Source organism: Centruroides vittatus, unplaced genomic scaffold (assembly GCF_030686945.1).
Source record: "Centruroides vittatus isolate TY-2023 unplaced genomic scaffold, ASM3068694v2 contig_563, whole genome shotgun sequence".
NCBI classification, from domain to species: Eukaryota; Metazoa; Arthropoda; class Arachnida; order Scorpiones; family Buthidae; genus Centruroides; species Centruroides vittatus.
In genome coordinates, this window is record NW_027122334.1 from 351,976 (window position 1) to 379,064 (window position 27,089).

Sequence of the window (27,089 nt, forward strand, 5' to 3'; positions counted from 1 at the left end):
ATACTTTTTCAATAAATTATATTTAAAAATTAAATTATATCTATTTTATTTCTATACCTTGTCCTTTTTATCTTGTCTTGCATAAGGAAAGCATGGAATTACAGCAGTTACACGTGATGCTGAAGCAATTTTGCAAGCATTAATCATAATTAATAATTCCATCAGATTGTCATTAACTTCTCCACATCCACTTTGAACAATATAAACATCTTCTCCACGTACTGACTCACCAACTTCCACGCTGAAATATGCATTAAATGAATAACATTTGTAAATTATCATATAAATTATATTCAAATTATGAAAAGTTTTTTATATATGAATATTACCATAGTATACATAATTAATACAATGCATAACATTAGAATACTATTCATTTAAAATTATAAGACAAAAACATATTAAAGATATAAAGAATAAAAATCAATTGAAAATGTAAGTTGCTTTAATATAAAACATTTAAATTAGAGTATAGTCTAACAATTAAACTACATACCATATTTACTCGAATATAAGATGACCTCGCATATAGGACGAGGTGTGACTTTAAAGATCAAAAGGAAAAAAATTACATTTATTAATACAATTCTAATTTTATTTCATTTAATCACAAATAAAATATCAAATGCACACATTGTCCCACAAAAATTACTGGCATTTTAAACCAAGGAAAAATCTTGTAAAATCAACAACATAATTTTTTCATGTAAAGCAGGACAATCAGGAACCTTTTTTGCCAATTCTTAACTGTCGAATTCACTCTTCGTCGATTACACTTATGAGTTTCTTCGAATTATGATTTCCAAATAATCATCTGTTTTCACATGGAAATGAATTAAAACTTATATCGGGCTCCTGTGTAATTTTGGAATTCAATTCAAAAGCTTTGCTTTTCCTATTGCCATTCATCTTTACTTCTGACAATACACAAGAACGATTGAAACAACCCAAATAAAATACTTTTTTTTTTTTAAAACACCGGAAGGTGTTTAAAAAATACAAATACACAATTTACAAAAATTATACAAAAACGAAAAGAATCCTTTGCTCGCACATATAGGACAACCTAAGTTTTCGAAGCAGTGAAAAATGGATAAAAACCTCATCTTATATGCGAGTAAATACGGTATATTTATTTTAGAGATGGTTAAATATTACTTTTCTTGAATTTGAATATTAACCAGATTTCAAATATTCAAATGTCTTGAATACTCAAATACCCCAAATACTTACAGAATTCAATAATCTTATCTACAAAATTAGATCCTTACTGCCTTTTTATGAGTGTCCAAATTATACAGACAAACTTTTAACCTAAGTACTTTTGGGTTGATTAGCTCATCATCAGTGGGTCCAATTATGTTCCATTGAATTTAAAAGTTATGAACATAAAATATATTCTATATTATTACATTACCCTTCTGGGTCATCCTGAAGATGACCCAGAAGGAGTCGAAAACGTTTGAACAAGTATGAACGTGATTAACTGGAACAATTAAGGTTATGTTAGATGAAGTACATTCCTCCAGTTTTTTCTTTGATGTTTGTTTGAATTATGTTTGGAACTTTTAAATGTAATAAAACATATTTTTAATTCATTTCATTTTTACACAAGTGGCAATTTGCCATCAGAATTTATAATTTGATGCACAGGTTTGCTAAAAATGCATCCAATCTCCCACAAAGTTACATAAAAGAGAAAATGATCTGTCTATAGTGGATTAGTTTTACAGTCCATTGGTATGTTCAAATGTCTGCCATGGCAAAATGATTCAAAAGATGTATATAAAAAAAAATCAAAATATCTGTTTGTGAAATGTACCCACACCAATATACTCGTATTGGGAGCATTCTAATAAGTATATCAAACATCCTGAAGCCTGATATGTATATAGATACATAACTAAACAACCACCTTAAATAATTAGGCTATAAATCTATTTAACGATGAAATACTAAGTAATAATGTCTACCTCTAGTAACAAATTACTTAGTATTTAATCATTAAATAGTGGATTGATAGCCTGATTATTTAAGGCAATCATTTGGTTATGTAGCATTCTAATACACCAACATACTGGTATTGAATCAGCACTGGTTATATCTCTAGTACATTTGTATGATTATTGTACACTTTGAAAATTTTTATTGCATGAAGTGTATTTTGTATTCTGTAGGAAGGTATATAATTGGTCTGGTCTGTGTAAGGGCTTTAGTGATATTGTTTTTAGGTTTCATGTTTGTGATGTTGTGCATGCAAAATATTTGGCAAGATTCTGTTGCAGATGTAAATTTTTTGTACAAATTATGAATGTTGTCTGCACCAGATGTTTTCCAACTGTATATTCTTTGTACTGCATGTTGAATGTCATTTATGTTAATTAGAAAAACTCTTAAGAATTCTGTAATCTTGCATCTACAGGTGCATAAGAACTCTACTGGTAATTCAATGATCCAAAACTTAGTTTAATTATGTTTATTTTGATTGATTACATACATAACTCAATTAATTTCAGGCCAACTTACATTTTACTGCCTCTCATTAGTAATTTGAATTAAATCAACTGTCTCCTTAAAACCAAAACTACACAAACACAATGTGGAACATATTTCACATCAATACATTAAGCAAAAGATAAGGACTGATACAGTACATTACATTATGGATGATATATTCTATTGTAATAGACCATTAGTTTTTAAAAGTGAACTTCATGTTGTGTTAAAGTATGTTAAAGTTTGGTTGAAGTTGTATTAAATTTCACTTTTAAAGACTAACGGTCTATTATGATAGAATATAACATCCATAATCTAATGTATTATACCAGTCCTTATCTTTTGCTTAATGTATTGGTGTGAAATATGTTCCATATCATGTTTGTGTACTTTTGTTTTTAAGGAGATGGTAGATTCAATACAAATTACTGATGAGGAACTGTAAAATGTAAGTCAACCCAAAATACATCTAGTTATGCAAGTAATCAACCAAATTAAACATAATTAAACTGTAAGTTTTGGATCATTGAATTACTGGCAGTGTTCCTACACCTGCAGATGCAGGATTATGGAATTCTCAAAAATTTTTCTAATTGGAATATAGCCAGTAATCCCAACAAGAAAGGTCATTTATATTTATTTCAACACAGGACATAATTGGCATTTCATGATTTTCTTCCTGTTTGATCCACCTTGTTTCAGCTTTGTGTCTGACTGGATTGGATCAAAGAGCAGATCATTAGTATGTACAATTATGCAAATAATTTCTGGGCTGCCCGAAAATCTACCAGAGGACTCTCAGCTGAAATGCAATTATATAACATGGATGATGTTGTGAAGGATTTTTAATGATTTTTAATGTTTGTAGATGTCGTAGCCTACAAAAACAGGTCAACATCAAGCTCATTTCTAATTGTGTGTAAATCGTTTGATAGTATTTTCTGTTATTTTTAGAAGTTTTACTTCAAGTCACCTGCTGTTTGTGGTTCCTGGATTGGAATAAAAGGATATAAAGGAAAAAGGACTCAAATATTGTTTTTATTGTCTTAAATTTCATTATTGAATGTAAAGATCAATTGTCTGTAAGTTGTTTTCCTGTTGGTGTGCCACTGTGTTATGATTGTGTGGTAAGTAGTTGTCTGTAAGTTTGTTGTTGTTTTTGTAAAGTACATAATTGTTTATCATCTGAGTAACTTGGCAGCAAAGTTTCTTTGAGAATATCAATGTATTCTTCTTAGGGCTGCTAAGAACTTGTATGGTACTTGAGACAGAGTAGATCCCTTTTACCATTTCTCTTCTTTTTGAACAAATAAAATATGTAATTTTTGATGACACTATGTCTTGTCTACAAAATTGCACTGCTGTCAATGGCTGGACACCTTAAAGGTATGAAGAAGAACATGTCAGGAGTTGCAATTTGGCACAGAGTATTAGGTGCTCAAATCATGCACACAAAAAACAACCAAACTTGTCAGGGGACCAAGTTAAAATAAAATATAAAATGGTGACACTGTTTCTAAAACAGGTGCTAGTGAGAGATTTGCACATGCATTGTTCATTGGAAATTTCGAAATGCAAATGTTATGAAATCAAATTTTGACAAACATATGACACATGTTACGCGTGTATTCTCTTGCTCTCATTGTTCCGCCATCCTGTAAAACAACGAGAGCAACATTGGAACAATTCAAGTACAAATATCTTTCTGCTTACCATAACCAAGAACAGGCCCGTGACAACGCAACCCATCGTAGCCATGGTGGCAACAAAGCCCGCCATAATCTACACCAGGACTCCGAGTCGGCTTTTTCCTCGTTGGTTAATGCTCGTTATTCTCTTTTCCTTAGAAAATGGTGCACAGTCAAGACATAGTCTCATCCCAAAAATGACCTTGTTGTTTTACTTGTTCTTTATTAATAAAAAGCATTCTTAAAGTTTTTTTTTCCTTAATAAAAAACATTAATTTATAGGAGTAAGAACCACTTTGGGCCCATTTTCTCTGAGCTTGGGAAAAATCCTCCATCTCCCCTTTCCCTCTGACAGCTCTGATTATTCTACATGTGTGCTTCACTTTCCATGAAAATTTTTCTAACTTTTACATTAATTTTGCTGTTATGTTGTTTTTTATATTATGTCAGTTTGCCTAGTTATAAGCAAGAAACGAGAAAATTAGCATCCAGGCGTTAAGTGTTTACGAATATCGCTATAATCACTAGCGCTTTCAACGAAACTATTTTCGTCTTCCTCAGGTAGATAAAAACGGTTAAAATCCTTTTTCGAATCAAAAAATTTTCGAAATGCAAAAACCGCTTTAGAACTTTGGAACAAAATCAACGATGGAACAGAGCGAGAAGAAATTTAAATGTGCGCGCATGGTGACGTAGTGCATGCGCTATAAATTACTGAGATGTGGAGCTAGAGGTGTTGTTTTAATCTGTTATATAAGTTGACCCACATCGTGCAACACTCCCACGCTTGATTTGCCTGTTATGTGGGTCAACTTATATAACAGATTAAAACAACACCTCTAGCTCCACATCTCAGTAATTTATAGCGCATGCGCTACGTCACCACGCGCGCACATTTAAATTTCTTCTCGCTCTGTTCCATCGTTGATTTTGTTCCAAAGTTCTAAAGCGGTTTTTGCATTTCGAAAATTTTTTGATTCGAAAAAGGATTTTAACCGTTTTTATCTACCTGAGGAAGACGAAAATAGTTTCGTCGAAAGCGCTAGTGATTATAGCGATATTGGTAAACACTTAATGCCTGGATGTTAATTTTCTCGTTTCTTGCTTATTCAGAGATTGGCGTGAAGTCCACCATTGTTACGATTGCCTAGTTATCATCTAATATCATTTATCTGTGTTTCTAGTTTTTGTCAGATAGGCTTATAATTTGTCTGTGTTTTAATTGTGTCTGTTTGCAATTATATTTTAAAGCTATATACTAATGTACACTGCGTGTATTTAGATAATGTAAGGTTTCCTAGTTCTTTCAACATGTTAACTTTACATATTCATGGTCTTTGTGTGGAATCTAAATCTGTACATTTAGTGGCTATTTCCTGGAAAAAGTTTGTGTTAATTGAGCTGATTGAGCAAAGTTCATTTCTTTACACTCAAATGTCAGAGGATTTAAATAAACTCCCCAAAACCACTTAACAAATCTTGACCAAATTTGGTATGGACATTTAACATGATAATTGAGTCTAAACTCCAGCTTAAGAGTTTCATATTCCTTTGCTTATTCATAAACATAATTGGTTGGCAATACTGAACATGCTCAAAAGCTATTACATATGAATTCCATTAAATCATTCTAAAACAAAGTTTGAAACACTAAATAAACTCTGGATTTAAGTATAAATCTTGCTCGGCCATACTTGTAAGCACTGAAAATAATGAATGCAATCCTAGTTAATTCTGTATCTATAGTGTTACTGGTTGTAATTTATGTTTTCATTGATACATGTTATGTTGTAACTACTGTTGAGATATTGTCAACAAGAGTGCAATCTTCAGTATGAACTAGTGTTTCAGAACAGATACAGCAACACACACAAACGTGTTGTTTGATATTTGAGTGTTGTTAGTGGAATAATGTTGTTGAGTATTACTGGGAGGCTGGTTAGATGGGATGAAGGTACTTGAAGATGTATTCCATTTGGCAAAAGTAATTATCCTAAAATTAAAATAATCATACCAAAACCAAAAATATCCAACAAGAAGATACTGTCATCATGCCTGCATCAACAAAAATCTTTATGGCCTCCATCTTTGTGTTGAGCAACAGTCACCATTCCACTCACTTCCTGGACATCCAATTAATGCTTCACAAAGGCCACATTTCCACTAGAGTATACAGGCCACTCTTCATTTCAACAGAATCTTTGGATCCATACTTTTTCAAAACAGCAGCCTTCAGAATCCTAGTCAAAAGAGCTTTTACACATTCATCCCATGACCAGGACAGATATGAAGCTAGATTATACATCAGTATTACAAAGAAACATGGTTACCCATCAAGCCTTGTCGGATGTTTCATCCTTAAGTAACAATCCCTCCACACTAAATAACTAAAACTTTCAAGGTCACCAAATATAACAACAACTGAGAAAGATTTACAAACAAATTGCAAGAGCCAACAAAATCAATATTACGTACAAAAGAAACCCATCTATATATTCATTATTAAGAAATGCCAAAGACCCTGTTGACAAGAAGTGCCTACCTGGGGTATACTCCATCCCCATTCAAGACAACAGTTTTAGCAGAAAATGGATTTACTTGGGAGCAACAGCATTTTCTCTAACCTTCACATTTAGGAACATCTAAATTCAATAGCGCCCACCAGCCACTGCTCTTGTAGCATTTGTGATCAAAAATGTGTCTAAGTGTCTTTCAATGAAGCTCACATCTTACATCCAGTTATGGACTAGACCAGGGATGGGCAATCTTTATCTATGTAAGGGCTGCATTTCAAAACTTTTGAACTGACGCGGGCTGCATACAAGAGAAAAGGGGGGAAATGTCAGTAAATCAATTATTTATTCATATATAGCATAGGAATACTTAATTCTATCTTGAGGAAACCGTGTTTTGTATTTTTTCTTTTCTTTTCTTTTCTTTTCTTTCGAAGACACAATGTAGTGACGTAAACTTAAACACTGGGCAAATTTTTCATCCTTTTTATTCGATTGGAACGCTTTTTATTACATAACGCGTTTCGGGCCGATGCCCCTCTTCAGCCAACTAAACATTAAAAAGTAAGAGATGGCTATATACAAATATTTAAAATAAATATCGTGACAGTATACATAATTAGTTTTTAGAGGTTGTTACCTTCTAAATCCTGGTGGTGAGAGCTTGTATACCATTAAAAGCTGGTCCGTACCTCATTCGGTAGTTTAGATGGATGTAATAGTCCAAGGGTACGAATCTTGATAAAATTCCATAAAAAAGGTTTAGTATCAGTCTGTAGAAGTATACGGGGTTATTCTTCACAAATCGTATTCGTGAAACCATACCTGAGATTCGTCTACCGGTGTGTTGTCTAACGCTGATCTCGTACTCCTCCACCTCAACTGCGGAGTACGATCTGTTTCTAATTTGCATATGTCTGGTCGAGCATCAGCAGGGGAATATTCCTTTTTAATAGGTTTCTTTTCCGATAAAATTATTCGGGGACCTGGCGGTGATTTTTTAGAACTCATCAGTACACAGCACGTGGCCATTGCTATTTTTTCCGCTTTTAATATTTTTAATATCTGTCGCTATGCAAATGACGTAACATCGGATCTTAAAACAGTTTTTTATTTTATAGTATATTTTATAGTAGTTTAATCCAATTTTCATTAATTTTTATGCTTAGATTAGTATTTATACAGGTATTATTTTTATTTTTAATGATTTCTACACTTTCTTTGAATTTCCTGTTGTATGTCTTCTTTTCTCTATGTAAAATGCTTGTTTTAGTATCATCGATTTTACAGTTATTTAACACACAATGGTCATGGAATACTAAGTTTAGTCTGTTGTACTTTAAATCGGCTATATGTTCTTTCACTCTTATTTTGAGTTTTCGTTTTGTTTCTCCTATATAGAAGTTGGTATTTTCGCAAGTACATGGTATCTTATAAACTATGTTTTTCATATCGTCTTTTTTTATCTTCTGTTTCTTTTTTCTTTGTTTGGCTTTAAGTCTAGATAACAAGTTTACGTATTTTGGAGCAAGTTTTATATTATTTTTCCTCATATCTATGTCGATTTCTTCATAAAGGTTCCTAATGTATGGGAAGCTGGCATATTTTGGTTTCGATTCGGTTTTTTTATCTTTTATTTTTGTTTGGTTATTAGTAATTTTATTTTCCCATTTATGAATCAGTCTGGTTGGGTACCCGTCTAGGGCAAACTTTTTCTTCAATTCGATGATGTATTTGAGTTTATTAGTTTCTTTACTAGTTCTATTCTGTATTTTTCGGTATTCCATGTTAAAGATGTTTTGTTTTATATATAATGGTATATTTGAAGTATATTTTATTGTGGTGTTAATTGAACATGGTTTTTTAAAAGGTTCAAAATCTAATTCGTTTTCGTTTCTTGTTATCATGACGTCTAAGTATCGTATACTATTATCGGCCACATTTTCTTCCTCTATTTTAAATTGGACATCCTTATCTATATTGTTTATTATATTTTTTATCATGTTAGGCTTTACTTCTGCATCTTTATATATAATTAGGACATTGTCTACATATCTTTTATAATATTTTATACCTGTTATATTATTAATTTCTTTGTCAATGTCGATCATTATTATTTCAGCTAGTTTCGGGCCTATGACGGACGCCATACTAATACCATTATTCTGTGTGTAGTATTCTTCATCTATCTCGAAATAATTACTCATATATGCAAATTCTATTAATTCTATGATATGTAATTCTACTTCTAATTTTTTAAGTTTATCTTCAATTAATTCCCATTCAAGTTTATCTTCAATTAATTCCCATTCAAGTTTATCTTCAATTAATTCAATTTACGTCACTACATTGTGTCTTCGAAAGAAAAGAAAAGAAAAGAAAATACAAAACACGGTTTCCTCAAGATAGAACTAAATTATTATTATCGAAACAACGAATATCATCACCTAATAGAAGAACATGGCCCAATATCAAGACAACAAATACCGACAAAGGATAAAAGGTGAGATAGATAAGATATTGACAGACCTACATTACCTCAAAACCCACCTTAAAGAGAATACACCTTTAAGAACACTCTCCCTTCCACGGTCCATCACAGAAAACATCCCAACAAGAGACAAAAAATACATCAACCTCAAAATACTAAGATCAGCGATAAAATTTAAACACATTAAAATTAGAAGACTGAAACGAGATTTACAAAAATACAATAAAAAGGAAAGAAGAGCAGATCCAAAAAATAAAGAAGAAACCACTAACAACTTACCAAGAGATAATATAAATAGATATCAGACAAATAAACAAAAAAAGCTAGACAAACGATTTGGACACCCAACTATGGAAGAAATAATAGAATAGAAAACATCCTTGGTATTAAATAAAACACAAATCACGATCCCTGAACATATCCTAGAAACAGTAAGAAAAGGACTAGACTTTAACGGCCCTAACACTTGGGAAGTATTGGATATAATACCTAATTTAGATCGTATGTGCAATGAACTCGAAGATACAGAATCAAGAATTCTGAAAACGACCTTAAGTAATAAAATTAAAAAATATACTGTAAAAAAACATAATAAAACAACTATAACAGATAAAAATTACTATAAATACAAAGACGAGATAGAAACATTGCAAAAATTCTTAAGTGATAATCAGCTAGATCTCATTAGAGCCGATAAAAGTAAACAAATTATTATAGTAACCCAAAAATGGGTTGAGTTAAAACAGCTAGAAATAGTGGAAGGCAATAAGTTCCGAAAACTACCAATCAATCTGAAAGAAACCCTATATGAAGAACTAAAAAAGAGAGTTATAAAACTGCAAAAACTTAACAAAATCACAAGAGCAGAACGAGAGTTCATCCTTAATCAAGATAATGATAGAACACCTAAATTGAATGTGAAACTTAAAACCCACAAAATGGGAGAAAAAGTAAGACCCATAGTCGATTTTAAATTCGCTACATTATATAATCTGGAAAAATTCCTTAAACAAAAACTTAAGAAATACCAAAATTCGAAGCACTCTATTAAAAATACAGAGGAACTTTTGGACAGTCTAAAAAACGTTAAAATAGAAAAAACATCAAAAATGGCTAGTCTGGATGTGATTGATATGTACCCGTCGATAAAATGGGAATTAATTGAAGATAAACTTAAAAAATTAGAAGTAGAATTACATATCATAGAATTAATAGAATTTGCATATATGAGTAATTATTTCGAGATAGATGAAGAATACTACACACAGAATAATGGTATTAGTATGGCGTCCGTCATAGGCCCGAAACTAGCTGAAATAATAATGATCGACATTGACAAAGAAATTAATAATATAACAGGTATAAAATATTATAAAAGATATGTAGACAATGTCCTAATTATATATAAAGATGCAGAAGTAAAGCCTAACATGATAAAAAATATAATAAACAATATAGATAAGGATGTCCAATTTAAAATAGAGGAAGAAAATGTGGCCGATAATAGTATACGATACTTAGACGTCATGATAACAAGAAACGAAAACGAATTAGATTTTGAACCTTTTAAAAAACCATGTTCAATTAACACCACAATAAAATATACTTCAAATATACCATTATATATAAAACAAAACATCTTTAACATGGAATACCGAAAAATACAGAATAGAACTAGTAAAGAAACTAATAAACTCAAATACATCATCGAATTGAAGAAAAAGTTTGCCCTAGACGGGTACCCAACCAGACTGATTCATAAATGGGAAAATAAAATTACTAATAACCAAACAAAAATAAAAGATAAAAAAACCGAATCGAAACCAAAATATGCCAGCTTCCCATACATTAGGAACCTTTATGAAGAAATCGACATAGATATGAGGAAAAATAATATAAAACTTGCTCCAAAATACGTAAACTTGTTATCTAGACTTAAAGCCAAACAAAGAAAAAAGAAACAGAAGATAAAAAAAGACGATATGAAAAACATAGTTTATAAGATACCATGTACTTGCGAAAATACCAACTTCTATATAGGAGAAACAAAACGAAAACTCAAAATAAGAGTGAAAGAACATATAGCCGATTTAAAGTACAACAGACTAAACTCAGTATTCCATGACCATTGTGTGTTAAATAACTGTAAAATCGATGATACTAAAACAAGCATTTTACATAGAGAAAAGAAGACATACAACAGGAAATTCAAAGAAAGTGTAGAAATCATTAAAAATAAAAATAATACCTGTATAAATACTAATCTAAGCATAAAAATTAATGAAAATTGGATTAAACTACTATAAAATATACTATAAAATAAAAAACTGTTTTAAGATCCGATGTTACGTCATTTGCATAGCGACAGATATTAAAAATATTAAAAGCGGAAAAAATAGCAATGGCCACGTGCTGTGTACTGATGAGTTCTAAAAAATCACCGCCAGGTCCCCGAATAATTTTATCGGAAAAGAAACCTATTAAAAAGGAATATTCCCCTGCTGATGCTCGACCAGACATATGCAAATTAGAAACAGATCGTACTCCGCAGTTGAGGTGGAGGAGTACGAGATCAGCGTTAGACAACACACCGGTAGACGAATCTCAGGTATGGTTTCACGAATACGATTTGTGAAGAATAACCCCGTATACTTCTACAGACTGATACTAAACCTTTTTTATGGAATTTTATCAAGATTCGTACCCTTGGACTATTACATCCATCTAAACTACCGAATGAGGTACGGACCAGCTTTTAATGGTATACAAGCTCTCACCACCAGGATTTAGAAGGTAACAACCTCTAAAAACTAATTATGTATACTGTCACGATATTTATTTTAAATATTTGTATATAGCCATCTCTTACTTTTTAATGTTTAGTTGGCTGAAGAGGGGCATCGGCCCGAAACGCGTTATGTAATAAAAAGCGTTCCAATCGAATAAAAAGGATGAAAAATTTGCCCAGTGTTTAAGTTTACGTCACTACATTGTGTCTTCGAAAGAAAAGAAAAGAAAGGAATACTTAATTTAGCTTCTGCAACTAATGTAAACATATTATATCAGAAATATTCGGTTAAATATTAGTCACTGCTAGTTTTAGATTAGTTTTGATGTGTCTGTTAGCCCGTGTCTTGTTTTAATTTTTACTAAATTCATTGCAGAAAAACTATTCACATACAATAAATAATCTACACACACTGGGGTAATATCAATTAATCTTCTTAAAACCTTATAGCCGGCGAGGGTATGCTCAAACCTTGTAAGCAGATGTTTTCGGATCCCTCTCTGGGTCTATCCTCAAGCTATGTTCTTTTTAACTAACGGTTATAACGAAGACCAGCTGCATTTTGGATGAAAATTTGAATTATCGAATTCCAAATCTAACATGAACTGCGGGCCAACCAAATTTTAAAATTTTTAAATGATTATGTAACGATCGCTTGTTACGTAGATGGCCAATGCAACATTTAAATAACAATTTTTCATATGTGCTTCATACTCACAGAAATGAGGGGTCCCCAAATCATCTGGAATTCGATAATTCGAATTTTCATCCAAAACGCAGCTGGTCTTCGTTATAACGATTAGTTAAAAAGAACATAGCTTGAGGATGGACCCAGAGAGGGATCTGAAAACGTTTGCTTACAAGGTTCGAGCATACCCTCGCCAGTTATAAGGTTTTAAGAAGATTCATTAACTATTCACACACATAAGTTGTAGAAAATAACATTTGAATTTTTGCTGAATACTTCCTTAAGCTGGGAAATTGATATATTTATTCATATTTTATGTGACTAGGGCCGCAAAAAATATTACTGAGGGCCACATGCAGCCCAAGGGTTGTGGGTTGCCCATCCCTGGATTAGACACTTCTAAAACATTTGGAAATGCTTAAAATATACAGGGTGTCACAAAAGTTTCCATACATACAAAGGTGAAATGTAACTTTATTCACAAAACATTAAATGTCAGCCCCAAATATTAATGCTGACCTAAAACGTCAGCATTAATATTGGATTGACAGAGTAAGGCAATGGAACACATGTGATCTGCCAATGGGGTAACTTCTAGCAGGACTTCCTATGTGGAAACTGGATCCTGTTTAGATGTTAAGACACGGAGAAAACCCAGAACACTGCATGGTAGCCAGCCCATTGGTCAGGCATGAACTGTATGACCAAGTACCAGTGTTCAATGATTTTATTTATTTGGCCACTGGTAGGCTTGATTTGTATCACTGTATAAAGACTGTTGGGAGACTGTATCACTGTATAAAGACTGTTAGGCTACTACTCACATGGTGATAAATGACTGTATAAGGCTACTACTCAAAACATGGTGATAAATTACAGAGATGTAGAGACCTTTTCAAATGCATGGAAGTCCTTTTTTGAAATACACTTATAAATTTATTTTTATTATTAAAAATTTTATGACATGTCGATGTCTTTGTTGATATGTATGGATTCAACTAATGGAATAGTACTACTGTTTCTTTTAAAATTATGTTCCAATTTATACATTACATTCAATTGTATTCTAACTTGAACATGGCAGTTTAAAATCATCAAAACCATCTGTTTAACTTATTTAGTAAATAAAGTAGCTTCTTGCTGGATATTTTAATTTTGTGATATTCAATTTTATGAGTGGTATTGAATATTACTCTAATGAATCAAAAGTAAATGTATATTCATTTTTAAAATACATCAATTTGAAAAATAAATGGATTGCACCAATTCAAAGAAAGAATTTTGTATCAGCATCAAATAGTAAAGTTGTGAAAATTTATTGAAAACTTTCTCTGATAAGTTTGTGATAAGTTTTTATACATTAGATATATAAAAATATATCTAATGATTTCATTTATTTCATAAATCTCTTTCATATTAATATTAATTTTAACAATCTTTTTAACTAATAAAAATGTAATAAATTAGACAATGATTGCCTTTTTTATTTAAGTACCAGTACTTCTACTAAAATTTTAAATATATATTTATTAGTCGTTGATATGTGGAAGACATCTCAAAAAAATCCGACATTGAAAAAATGCATCTGCTTTTGAAAACAAAAAGAAATTTTACTGATAGTAAAGTTAAAGACTGGAAAAAATTCATATCCATCAGTATTTCCAAATTATTCTAATTATTTATCAATTATTGTAAGATTAATTTTAAACTGATCAAGAGTCTGAATTGTGGGAACTTTATAGTCACAAACTAAATTCTGTAAATGCAGTATTATATACATATATTGTAGTTAATAAATTATATCTAAAATATAAACATATTTTATTAAGATGTAAAAATCAAAGCCTTTTACCCTGTTTCCCCAAAAATAAGACAGTGTCTTATATTAATTTTTGTTCCCAAAGATGTGCTAGGTCTTATTTTCAGGGGATGTCTTATTTTTTGTATGGTATGACAGCTTCCGGCCACCAAGGGGAGCTCACCACAGCACACTCGTACAGCACAGCAAGGGCAACGTATGGTATGGCAGCAGGCAACGGCTCCTCTCAATGCCTTGCCTGCACATTTACAAGTGACAGTCGCAGAAGGGAACATCAGGGTTGGCGATAGGTGACGGTCTTCATGTCTGCATGGACTGCTCTGCAATGGATGAAGGCAGGGGACAACAGCAGTGGGCTAAAAAGAATCACACATGCATGCTCTGGTGTTCTGTTCAGCGGGCATGCTTCCAAATGAAAACTTTGCTAAGTCTTACTTTTGGGGAAAGCCATATATTTAGCAATTCAGCAAAACCTCTACTAGGTCTTATTTTCAGGGAAACACAGTATATTATCAAAACTGTTTGAAATTCTCAAATCTCAGGAAAAGCATTTTTTTTTTTTTGGATATTTTTTGTGAAAATAGTCATAAAGAAAAACTGTGTACAAAAATCATTTAGATTACAACAAATATAATTTTGAAAAATTTATATTTACAAAAATAACTATATTAAAGAATATAAAAAAACAGATAAATAAAAAAAAGGAAAGTTGATACATTACAATCATAATTCATTAAATGTTTTATAACTACAGTGTAAGAAAACTTTAGAATGATTTTTTGTATTATAATTTTTTAATTTGCAATATTTTGCTTCACTTATATAAGTTTAAATGTTGATGGCAACTGTATCTACTGTAAGTTATTTTCCATTATATTGTTATGAATACTAAGCTCTGTAACAAAACATGTTGAGATGAATAGAAGAAATAAATCTTTTAATGCTAGTTAATTAATAAACAAATTTTCAATTTGTTTTAGATAATAATGATGAAAATTTCAAATCTGCATAATTACATTGAAAGTGCTTTTCAGTGTATAAAAAAATTTATTTAAAATATTAAATAAATTTTTATATAAATATAAAAAATTATATAAATACAATTGTAAAAAATTTTAATTGTGTTTATATAATTTTAACTTACTGCAAAACAAATTTAAAAATATTACTTTCATAATTAGCTTGGTACAGTCAGTCACCTTTAAACTGCCACCATTGGTTTTCAGGCTATGGTGGAAAGGTGAGAGTGACGATTTATCTAAAACAGCATGCAAATAGGAATTTCAGGATACTACGAGGGCTATTTTTTAAATAAGGTCCGTTTGTGAATGAGAGTGAGAATAATGCGCAATCACGGCAGTATGCATGCGCTTCTGCTCCGAGCAAGCTTGACGCATGTTTTGACGCCATTTGTAGCCATATAGTCTGTCTGTATGCTGAGCTGTAGAAGTTTAAAATGTTTAAGAAAATTGAGTCTCCCGCCAACTGTGAGATACGATCTCTTATTCGATTCTTGAGTGCAAGAAATTTGGCAGCAGCGGAAATTCACCGTCAGATCTGTGAAGTTTACGGTGATAATGCTATGAGTGACAGTAAAGTTCGAAAATGGGTAAGAATGTTCAAGGATGGGCGAGTTAATGTGCATGATGAGGCATGCCCTGGCCGACCTTCTCTGATTTCTGAAGATTTGGTTCGTGATGTGGATAACAAAATTCGAGAGGACCGACGATTCACGATTTTACGATTATCGATTGAATTTCCACAGATTTCAACATCAGTTTTGTACACCATTGTTTTCGGAGAAACTGAATTATCGAAAATTGTGTTCTCGGTGGGTTCCAAGACTGTTTTCTGACGATCACGAAACAGAAAGATTGGACAGTGCTTTATCGTTTTGACTCGATACGATTATCCACACAGTCCAGACCTTGCACCCAGTGATTTTCACTTGTTTCGATACTTAAAGGAGTTCCTTGGTGGTCAACGGTTCAACGACGAAGAAGAAGTGAAAACTGCAGTCATGAATTGGGCTTCTTGACAGGCGGCAGATTTCTTTGAAGTCGGAATTCAAAAAATTGCTGAGCAGTATGACAAATGTTTAAACAAAATGGAAATTATGTAGAAAAGTAGATAAAAGTATGTAGTATATGGAAAAAAATATATTTTAATGATATTTACAGTATTTTTCTTCTTATTAAAAAACAGACCTTATTTAAAAAATAGCCTTTGTAAGTATAACTATCATTTTCCTTCATCTATATTATATTTATTATTTGAGATAAATTATATCCAATGAGTTTGACATACATCAGATAATCCTTACAGGATGCACGGTTAATGTTACCTATGGTTCCAAAATGGTGGCTCATCTCTGATTCCAGCAAATAGAAGGGAAACAGTGGGGACGCATGTTCTAACCTAACCTAACCTAACCTATTCTAATAAATTACCATAATTACATAATTACATAATTACCATAAATTACAAACAAAATTATTAGAATAAGTTAGAACGTGTGTCCCACTGTTTCCCTTCTTCTATTTGCTGGAATCACAGATGAGCCGCCATTTTGGAACCATAGGTAACATTAACCGGATGCACTTACCTCCAGATAACACCGAATTTTCTTTAAACAAGCCCAAACTTCTTTTGCAGTTATTAAAGGATTTTCCGTTTCATCACTGTCTTGATCATCTTCGTTTTCTTTCCTACAGTTCACTATTTTCTCACAAAATTAACCCTTTCTTCCAAAGTTTACAGTTTACTTTGCAAAATTATTCATATTACAGTAACTTCAATCAATTCTTCAGCAGTAAGTTGGATTGTGGAAGTGATTTTCGAAAGATAGCTGAAATGACTACCTAACATTCAAACACTGTTATTATAATCCTCATCAATTTGTGCCTTCTCTCTGAATAGGTTTACGTGCAGCCAGCAATTCTTTATTGTCCTGGATGTCATTTCATACCATGATTTTTTAACTAGTGCAGATTTCAGGAACTCAATAGGAATTCCATTATTGATACATTTGATAGTTTTCCTTACTTAGTGGCATCTGTAATTAGATTTAAAAATTTTCATTATGCTAGCATCAAGTGGTTGCAGAATTTCTGTGCAATATGCTGGAAAGAATTATATTTCCACATTGCTCAGATTGGCTGTCTTATGACAGGGTGCATTATCAATTAATTAATAGCAGGACATTACGGTTTACTGTCTTCTTATCCCTATTAAAATCTTCAACAAATTCTTGGAAAAGTAGACTGTCATCATCCCTTTTTGTTGTACTTCTAGTGGTAATAAATAAGAGTGAAATTTTTAAAACAAGGCTTTGTGAATCTTCCAATACAGTCCAGTTTTTTTTATCACTACCATCTGAATTAAAACAAATGGCAATTGTAATTCCAACTTTATTCTTCTTCCAATCTTTCACAGGTGCATGAGCAATCATTTTGTCGGGTTGTAATCGGTAAAATAAAACAGTTTCATCCATGTTATACATATATTTCATGTCATACTGCTCTGTTATTGTCAACAGACTTCTTCTTCCCTCTTCTAAACATCCAAATCAACTTCAGCAGTTTCACCATGTTTCTTTCATATGATAAGTCATGATATGTTGCCCACTGCTGTAACTAAAATTACTTATATTCATCTGCTGCCCAAATATTTCTACTTTCTTATCACATCATCTGTGACTGTGCCATTCTTTGCATTTGCTTGTGCAATCCATATCACTAATGCTCTTTCAAGTTTGTCATATTTTCCAGTTTTCATTTTTCTAGCAGGTCTATTTTCTGCATTCATCTACTTGCTTTTTTGGTTTAAAATATCTTCTACCATCCATCTATTTACATTTTGCTTCCAGACACTAGAAGTTATTGGAAATATATTTTTGAGTACAGAATAGATGGGTTTCACTATATGCACAGATTTCTTGCTTTTCGTTGATTATAAGGATAGTTTTCTTCTCTATTGTGTAAATTTTAAAACAATCACAGTGTACAGCACAATAGGTACTCTACAACAAAAATTCAGAGCATGAAAAGATCTGAACAGTTTCAGACAGCTCTCTCTAACCATTATTTGGACCATGCACAGATCTTAACCATCATAACAGTCACTCCTAACCAGGGGCAGATCTAGGTTTTTCAGGGCCTAGGGCTTATTGAAGTCCAATGGGGCCCAATTTTTACTATCTTTACCAAACTTACCCTAACCTATTTTTTACTATATGATAAGTGCTCATTGTTAATGAAAAAGTATTAAAAATTTATGATGATAATTCAAGTTTTGTGGGCCCTTGACACTTGGGGGCCCAGGGCTTAAGCCCTATTAGTCCCTATATAGATCTGCCCCTGCTCCTAACTGTCAATTGGATAAGAAAATAGTTACTCATGATGAAACTTCTTGTTTGTCACATTTTAAAACTGCTGGGAACTCCTGTTCCCACAATATTTTATCTTAATTTTTGTGACAAAAAATTATGGCAGTTTATCCAAAATATTTTGTATGAAAAACTATAATTTTATTTTAAATCATGGTTGGTAGATGGTAGAAAATGAGGTGGCAATTTATATTATTGATTTATTATGGAACAAATTGCTTTTCTGAGACTTTTGGCAGAAAATCCAGGGTACATGGAAGGGCAGTTTAAAGGAGTATATGAAAACAAGTAATATAAAAAAAAATTTTTTAAAGTCAATTCCTACTTAGGTCAACAAAGAAAAATTTTATTTTAGTTACTTTTTATTAAATAATTACAATTAATATAAATATGTATATACATATGACAGAATCACAATATTAAGTGGCAAAATAGAAATCGGAATTGAACCCAAAGCATAAAATTTCTTCAATTTTATTTTTTGAGAAAAATCCTTCATTCTAACCACTAAGCCACAACTGCTAACTCACTCTCTTATGAAAAGGGCTTATAAGAATACATTAGCATGACTCGATGTACGGAAGTGCAGGGGGTTTATATAGATAAATTGCAATCACAGGTCAAACGTTTTGCAAACACAAAGCTGGCCAAGAGAATGAAAATGGGAAATATAATAGTTGATGCTCCGGAGATACCGCAGTTATTTGCATTCGCAAAAACACACAAAAAAGCACAGCAACTCAGACCAGTGGTGGACAAGACTAAGGCCCCCACTCGTATTTTAGAATCTTTTACCCGTAACTTGCTCATCCCGCACCTGGAAGGATACCAATTCAATACAACCAACCCAGCAAAACTTATAGAACAATTGAAGACGATAGCAAAGCCAGCTTATGCTACAGTCTTAGACTTCAGATCGTTGTTTCCGTCGATAGAACTACCACCTTGTTTTTGTGAACTAAGGGACTTTCTGTTTTCGATAGTTGAGGACAACACAATGCACCAACATATTCTCGAACTATTTGTTATGCTATAGCCTATTTGTTATGCTATAGCTCTCTTTTCCAATTTAAAGGGATCACGTACATGCAAGGCAAAGGAGCCCCGATGGGCAGTCCGCTCTCAGGTGATTTGTGCGAAATGGTAATTAGGAGATTGGAAAACAATATTCTACTGTGCTTCTTGCCCAACATCTTGTTGTACAAACGTTACATTGATGACATCATTATATTTTGGAAAGTGGAACCGGACATAAAATTTTTCCTCTAAGCCATAAACAGTAATCCGTACAGGCTAACATTAGAGGTGGAGCAACACGACTCATCGAAGGTGCACTTCTTGGATATTGATATCAACTTTGAAGGAACTAATATACTCGCATCAGTATACCGAAAGCCTAGCACATTCCACACATATATCCCAAGAAATTTATAATTATGATCTTTTTCAATACAAAATAGCTGCCTTCCGAGCATTAGTGAGAAGGGCTCGTACGCACTCCTCTATGAAAAAGCGCTCGTAACAGAGCTCCTTCATATCAAAAATATTGCTACAAGCCATGGATACAGCAAAGCTCTCATTGAAAACTTGTCTAGAAGACATGAGAATTCCCAAAAGACAAATAATCCGGCAGGACAACCATTGAATATCAGAGAGGAAGAAAATGAAAGGATATCTATCACAGTGGTCCCCAACCCTATGCCCGCGGGCACCATAGCGCCCGCCGATCGTTTTACGTGTGCCCGCCGCTGTGCGACCACGATAAAAATAAAGATATTTCGGTTTTCAATAAAATGCTATGTAAAAGTTTTTTCGTTTTTAATGATTAACCACTCAAAAGTAGAAATGGCGTCCAACACAGATAAAAGCACAAAACAAAATGCGACTGATCTCTTTTTCCCCTCCGCCAAATCTTCACCAACCAAATTTCCCATACCTAAAATGAAATAAACCGGTCCGTTCTGAATATAATAAAATCAAAGTACAGATCACGACTTACAGATGAACACCTTGACGATTGCTTACGAGCAGGAATATCATCATACTCTCCTAATTACGAAGCAATGGCCAATGAAATGCAATGCCAAAAATCACATTTACTTTCAGATTTATATTTTTTATAAAGAATTTTTATACTCTGTAGATTTTGTATGCATTGTTTAGTAATTACTTGTTTTGTAAAAATTATTGTTAATAGTCTTGTGTATGTTTTATTACATTTTTGGAATTAAATGTTTTCTGTACATTATGTGTATGTATTATTAACTATGTCCAAGTATAAATTCACCTTGAAAAAATAAATGGTGCCCGTCGTCCGGCCGGTATCCTAGAATGTGCTCTTAGGTACAAAAAGGTTGGGAACCCCTGATCTATCACATACAATCCAGTGCTGAAATCCATCTACAACACCATGGCCAAGCGACAAGGAATTAACATTGCGTACAAAAGATGTCAAACTCTCTTCAGAATATTAAGCAACGGTAAAGACCCACCAAACTCTGAAAGGCTTCTGGGAGTATATACGGTACCACTAGAAGACCACAGGTGCGATAGACAACTAACATATATTGGTTTCACAAAACGTGCGTTAAAAGTGAGGTTAAAAGAGCACGAGTCAGACATACAGCATGGTAGATACACTACGGCCCTGGTGACATACGCGTCGGAAGAGGAGATAACGGCGGACCTGCATGTAGAAAAAATCATTATACCCAGCTATAACCCACAGCAATTGAAATGGCTAGAAGCCATGGAGATATTTAAGGTGGGATTACGTAGTACGTGTGTTAATCATAAGGAAGAGATGATCCTATCCAGTGCATGGCAGGTTTTGCTAGAAAACAGCATTTAAAGGGAGGAGCATGAAGCATGCACAATACAAATATCCAGCTGTTGCACATGATACTATTCAGAAAAGAAATTCAAATCAAATGTTTATTCGAACATTAACGGCCTATACGACGAAGCCTGAAGAAGAGCCCAGGAGGGGCTGTGAAAACGTTTGCAAGTCTAAAAATAGATCAACTCTGGTTAACAGGTTTGAAGAATTTATTTAATTATTTCACCAGTGTGTAGAGAGATTGTATGATAAAAAGAAGTGTAAAGAAAGAAAATCCCACTGAGTTATGTTTCAAGGAGTAGAAAAAATAATTACTGTCAAGCAATTTGCTATTGTTAAAAAATGTCAGAACCTTCTAAATTAATTAATTTTATTAATATTAATTTAATTTTAATTACTGTATTAAATTTAATAAGAAATGATGTCTAATGCCTAGCTACAGGCCAAATTATTTAGCAATAATATAGCCCAATCTAATCCACTGTTTTTTAGTACTGAGTATAATTAAATGCAGGATACTTAATTTCATATAAAAACAGGTGAGTACCAATTGGGTTGTGAAGAAAAAAGTTCAAAACTAACCAGAATGTAAGATTGAGGAATCCAATCTATAAAAATCCATGTCCCAAGAACATGAATTGTCCTTTTGTATTGCTACAAAAGTCACTGAATGCACATCTTTTGTTTGGTTACAGTGTGTGTGATTTTTTGTATAGTACCAGAGAAGATACATAGTGTACCCCTTTTGTTCAGGTGTTCAGCCCATCATGCATGCTTTTGAATAATTCCCATCCAGTCTGCTATATTCTCTGTTTGCTTCAGACTCTACTTCACTGAGCTTTGTCACACTAGTATTTATACCTGACTTTGAAAGTTTTTCATACAAACTTGATGATCACCCTGGATCTAGAACCTTTTTTGGCAATTCTCTCAGACTTTCTTTCCATGAAATTCTCTTTGTATTGACTTATTTGTAGACTTATTTGTTTTATTTCAGAAAAATGTAACTTACACATATATCGCTTGTATAGACTAATCCAAATTCTGGGCAAATCCAGGGTGGGGGAGTAACTTACATCTTATGAAGCCCACTGCACTTAGACCAAAAAAGAAAAGCTTACAGACATGCTTGTTGAAATACACAACAAATGAAAATGCTAATACTATGTTTACACTAGGAGAGTTAAACAAGTTTAAGTCATTAAACTAATTTATTTATTGGTTATATAATGTCAATATAATATATACCATATATTTCCGCAGATAAGACGATAGTTGAATCATAAAAAAAAGCCCCCAAAACCCGGGGTCATCTTATAGGACAGATACAAAAAAATTAGATTAAAATTTATATAAATTAAAACCATTATAAAAAATGGACAAACCATAATTATTTACTAGTAGAGAGTAGGGCATGTCCACAAATAGAATAACCCATATGACGTTTTTGTGAATAGTCAAGGTCATTACCTGAATGCCCGAATCAGTACGAATGTTTGCAACAATAGCAAGGCAGAAAATAAAATTTGTTCATTTGAAAAATTATGTCCTATTCAAAATTTGAATAGGACATAATTCTGTATTCGCTATACAGTATTATTATCCAGATGATGATCGCTGATCTAAACTAAATTCATAGGCCATTGATAGTTTGGGGGTCATCATATAGAACAGATTAATGCTAAAACTATAAAACTTTGACGAAAATTTATACCTCATCTTATCTGAAGGTCATCTTATCTGCGGAAATATACGATATTCAGTCATAATATGAACAGTATTAGTTCAGCCAAACTAGTTTAAAATGTCACGAAATTGTTTAAACAAGGTTGTTTAGGGAGTTTAAACATGTTGTAAAGTGGTCAAGCTTTCACATTGGACAGACTAGAACAAAATAGGGATGACCATTAATTTTCTGTTGCTTTTAGGAAATATAATTTTGCTATCTAAAATTTTGGATTCTGTTTTGATCAAAATTATGATTCCATTACATGTATGCAACATTGTAGATTAGGTATGGTACATTATACTCATTTTGCATTTTAATTAATGATTTGATTTGATAACAAATGTGATTATCATGCTATGCAACAAGAAATAATTTAACAAAGTTTATAGTGATTATTATGAACAGCATAACAGAACTTGTTTAACAATAAACATTATTATTCTTAAAAAGTTCAGCTTTATTAGTGTAAACGTACTATAAGTTCAGGAAATTTTGAGCAATCTTATCAGTAATGAGGATTCTGACATCAAAAGTAATCAGGTTAAATGTTTCACAGTTACTTTTTCATAAACTGAAATGAAGAGCTAAAAGTCAGTTTTACAGTCTTATTTTTTCAGTGCAATTAATCATTAATATCAATCATACAAAATACAATGGTATTCTCTATGTAATCTCTATGATTGATATTCTTAGTTTGTTTATGTCCATTGTAAGTTTTGTGGTGTAGTATATACAGATGATGAATTTGTTAATTTCTTGAATTCATTTCATCCGTTGGCTCAGTTTTCCGGCCCTGGTAGTCAGTGACCATACTGCCGTTGAAGCACTTTGACTAAGGCTAGTGTCGAGTAACCACAGGCAAAAACAATCTTTGTACGTGCTTCCAGCCCACGAGCACATCAACAGCTCACTGCAAACCACGAGCACCTGCCTAACTCACGAACACCAATTGATAAGTTGACTGCATTTCTTTATGCAGCACTCAAGAAGCGCTTTACAGCAAACACACTGAAACTGGTTTCTAATTGGCCAACACTGCTCGTGACGTCATTTTGCTACACTCTCATAGCATAAAGAAATGCAGCCGTTTAATTTTATTCATTAATTTTTCCAAAGACATTTTTTTCATTACACTTTTGTTGAAATTTGTGATCAGTGCCCTACTGATAACAGATATATCAAGCCAAAATCAATATATGTATACAATATCGATATATCAAAACCTGTACATGTTTAGAATATCATGTAAATACTCTAAAATCTAGAATATCAACAACAGTCGGTATTTATCTAACTATTGATAACAATATTTGGTATATTCATATCAATATATCAAATAAATCGCAATATCAAGTCCAACATAGATATCGAAATTCTGGTTTAGTACAACCTTATTTGTAATAATTAACATTATGTAGAAAAAATTTTCGTACAATTCTTAAATGTAAATACGTTAATATATTTATGTAATAACCTTATAATATTTATTACTATTATTATTGCATGCTAACATGAAAAATATCAGTACATATGCATCAATTGATTTCAGTAAATTTTATTTCTAACAATATTTTTGATAAAAAAGATATATAAAAAAATTTTTGAATAGTATTGAAATAACCATTGTTAATCTGGATAATCAGTTTTCTATTGTACATTCATAACTTAATAATCAGTAGCATAATATGACAAAACAATTGATTTTGTATGGCTTAGAGCATCAATTTAATAATTTATTATGAACAGATATATTTCTTTTATCAATTTTTAAATGATTTTTTTTTTTGGTTAAAAAATATAAAAACTTATAATTTTCTAAGTTGTTATAACTGATCATTTATTTAAGAGGAGTAAATAATTAAAATTATTATTTAATAGCTTAACAATTATTTTCACATTACTATTGCCTTTAATACATTATCTTTTAATATTCAATATCTGTAAATAATCGACAATTAGATAAAACAAAAGGAATTTCATAATGTATCGAGATGCAAAATCCAAACGCAATCATTTTCCACGTGACTATTTCTTTCATTTTGCTTATGTTTTTTTCTGAGAATTATTTCAAACTTACCATGTTTCCTGATTACTAAATTTCTTTAGTACAACTTTGCTTAAATCAATTCCAAGCCGATCTACAATTTTTTGAGATAAATCAGGATGAGAAGAACCACTGAAAACTTTTATGTTAGGCATCTTTAGCCCTGACTTCCCAGACGAACCACCGAAAACAAATGCACACGTTACCGTTCGTTCTACTGCTAACACATAGAAAATACAACAGTGGCGACACCTAACAAATCGAAGTAATTCTACTGAATGTAGCGGTATATCGTTAAAAAACATATATAGAATCTTAATAATATTTTATAAAATAAATATTTTTCCTTAAATACGTATTAATAAAAATTAGAAATAATCACTTTCAAGAATGTATTTTTTTAAATCGGATTTTAATTATCTATGCAATAGTACGGCAGCAAAATTGCATATAAGCGGCTTACCTACTACTTATGTCCAAATACAAATTAAATTACAAATACTTCGTACTTATCATATATACTAGAGATAGACGAATATCACTGTTCTCATATTCGAATATTAACCAGATCTCGAATACCTCGTGAACTTAATTATTATATATAGCTTATGTAGTTAATAATTTATTTAATTAATATTTATTATTTAGCTTGTTTTATTTATTTCAATGCTTTAATAAAGTAAAACAAAAGTGAAAATGAAAAACAATTTATTAAATTTTTTAAAATAAAACTGCAAACTTTTAATTTTAATTTTCTGTTCTAAAATTGCTTCTTTTAGGTACGGTACAGTACCTTCATATCAACTACAATAGATTAACAAATAATTGTTTTCATTTTTACCTACTGCAGATTTTCATCTAAGAAAAGACGAATTCGAAAACGCTCAGAATCTAGTCTGTTTCTTTTCATGTCACAAATTAAACCAGAGGTGCTGAAGAGGTTGTCTCTCTATACACAGTGACGGATACAAGGTAATGCCGTTGACAGAAAAATAAAATAAAATTTATTTGTTCGATCTTTAAAATGTTTTTAAAAACATTTACGAAGGCAAATATCGGACAATCCGCAATACAATCGTCTTGCAGGTGCTAATAAGAGGTGTTTATTAATTATTCAAACCATTTAATTTAGTTAGAGTTGATCACCTGCTTAACCCGGCCAGAAAGGTTAAACAAAAGAGTTGACCAAATTGTGAAGTGACCCATAGTAGGTTTCTCGCTCGTATACAGGAAGAGACTTTTGGCATTAACCTGGGATTGGACTGGACTGATGAACTACGACTTGCAAGTCAACGCTGAATTTATATATATATATACATTATATGTGTGAATTTATATATATATATATATATACATATATACATATATACACATATAAATTATTAAATGGACCTTTTAGTGCTACATATGTATTATTATACAATGGAATCTGCTTATTATTATCACTTTGGGACTTGCAACTTTTGATAACAATAACTGACTGATAACATTAAACAAAGGATAAAAAAATTTTTATTATGGAACTCAGTTTATTAAAGAATTACAGTATGAATATATATAATTTATATTTATTACAGACTGTACACTTAAATACAAAATATTACACA

At 31.9% G+C, this 27,089-nt stretch overlaps 1 protein-coding gene across 1 annotated transcript in view; it reads right to left on the reverse strand.

Annotated features, from left to right (window-relative positions):
* The window catches only part of LOC136978905 (ribose-phosphate pyrophosphokinase 1), a 56,179-nt gene extending 30,468 nt beyond the window's left edge, over positions 1–25,711 (reverse strand). Inside the window, exons 1-2 of the mRNA XM_067274742.1 lie at positions 25,516–25,711; positions 58–241 (exon numbers count right to left, since the gene is read on the reverse strand). Coding sequence (XP_067130843.1) covers positions 58–241; positions 25,516–25,637 — 306 coding nt within the window. The 5' untranslated portion in view covers positions 25,638–25,711. The remainder of the gene's footprint in view (positions 1–57; positions 242–25,515) is intronic.
* Between the last annotated feature and the right edge of the window lie 1,378 nt (positions 25,712–27,089).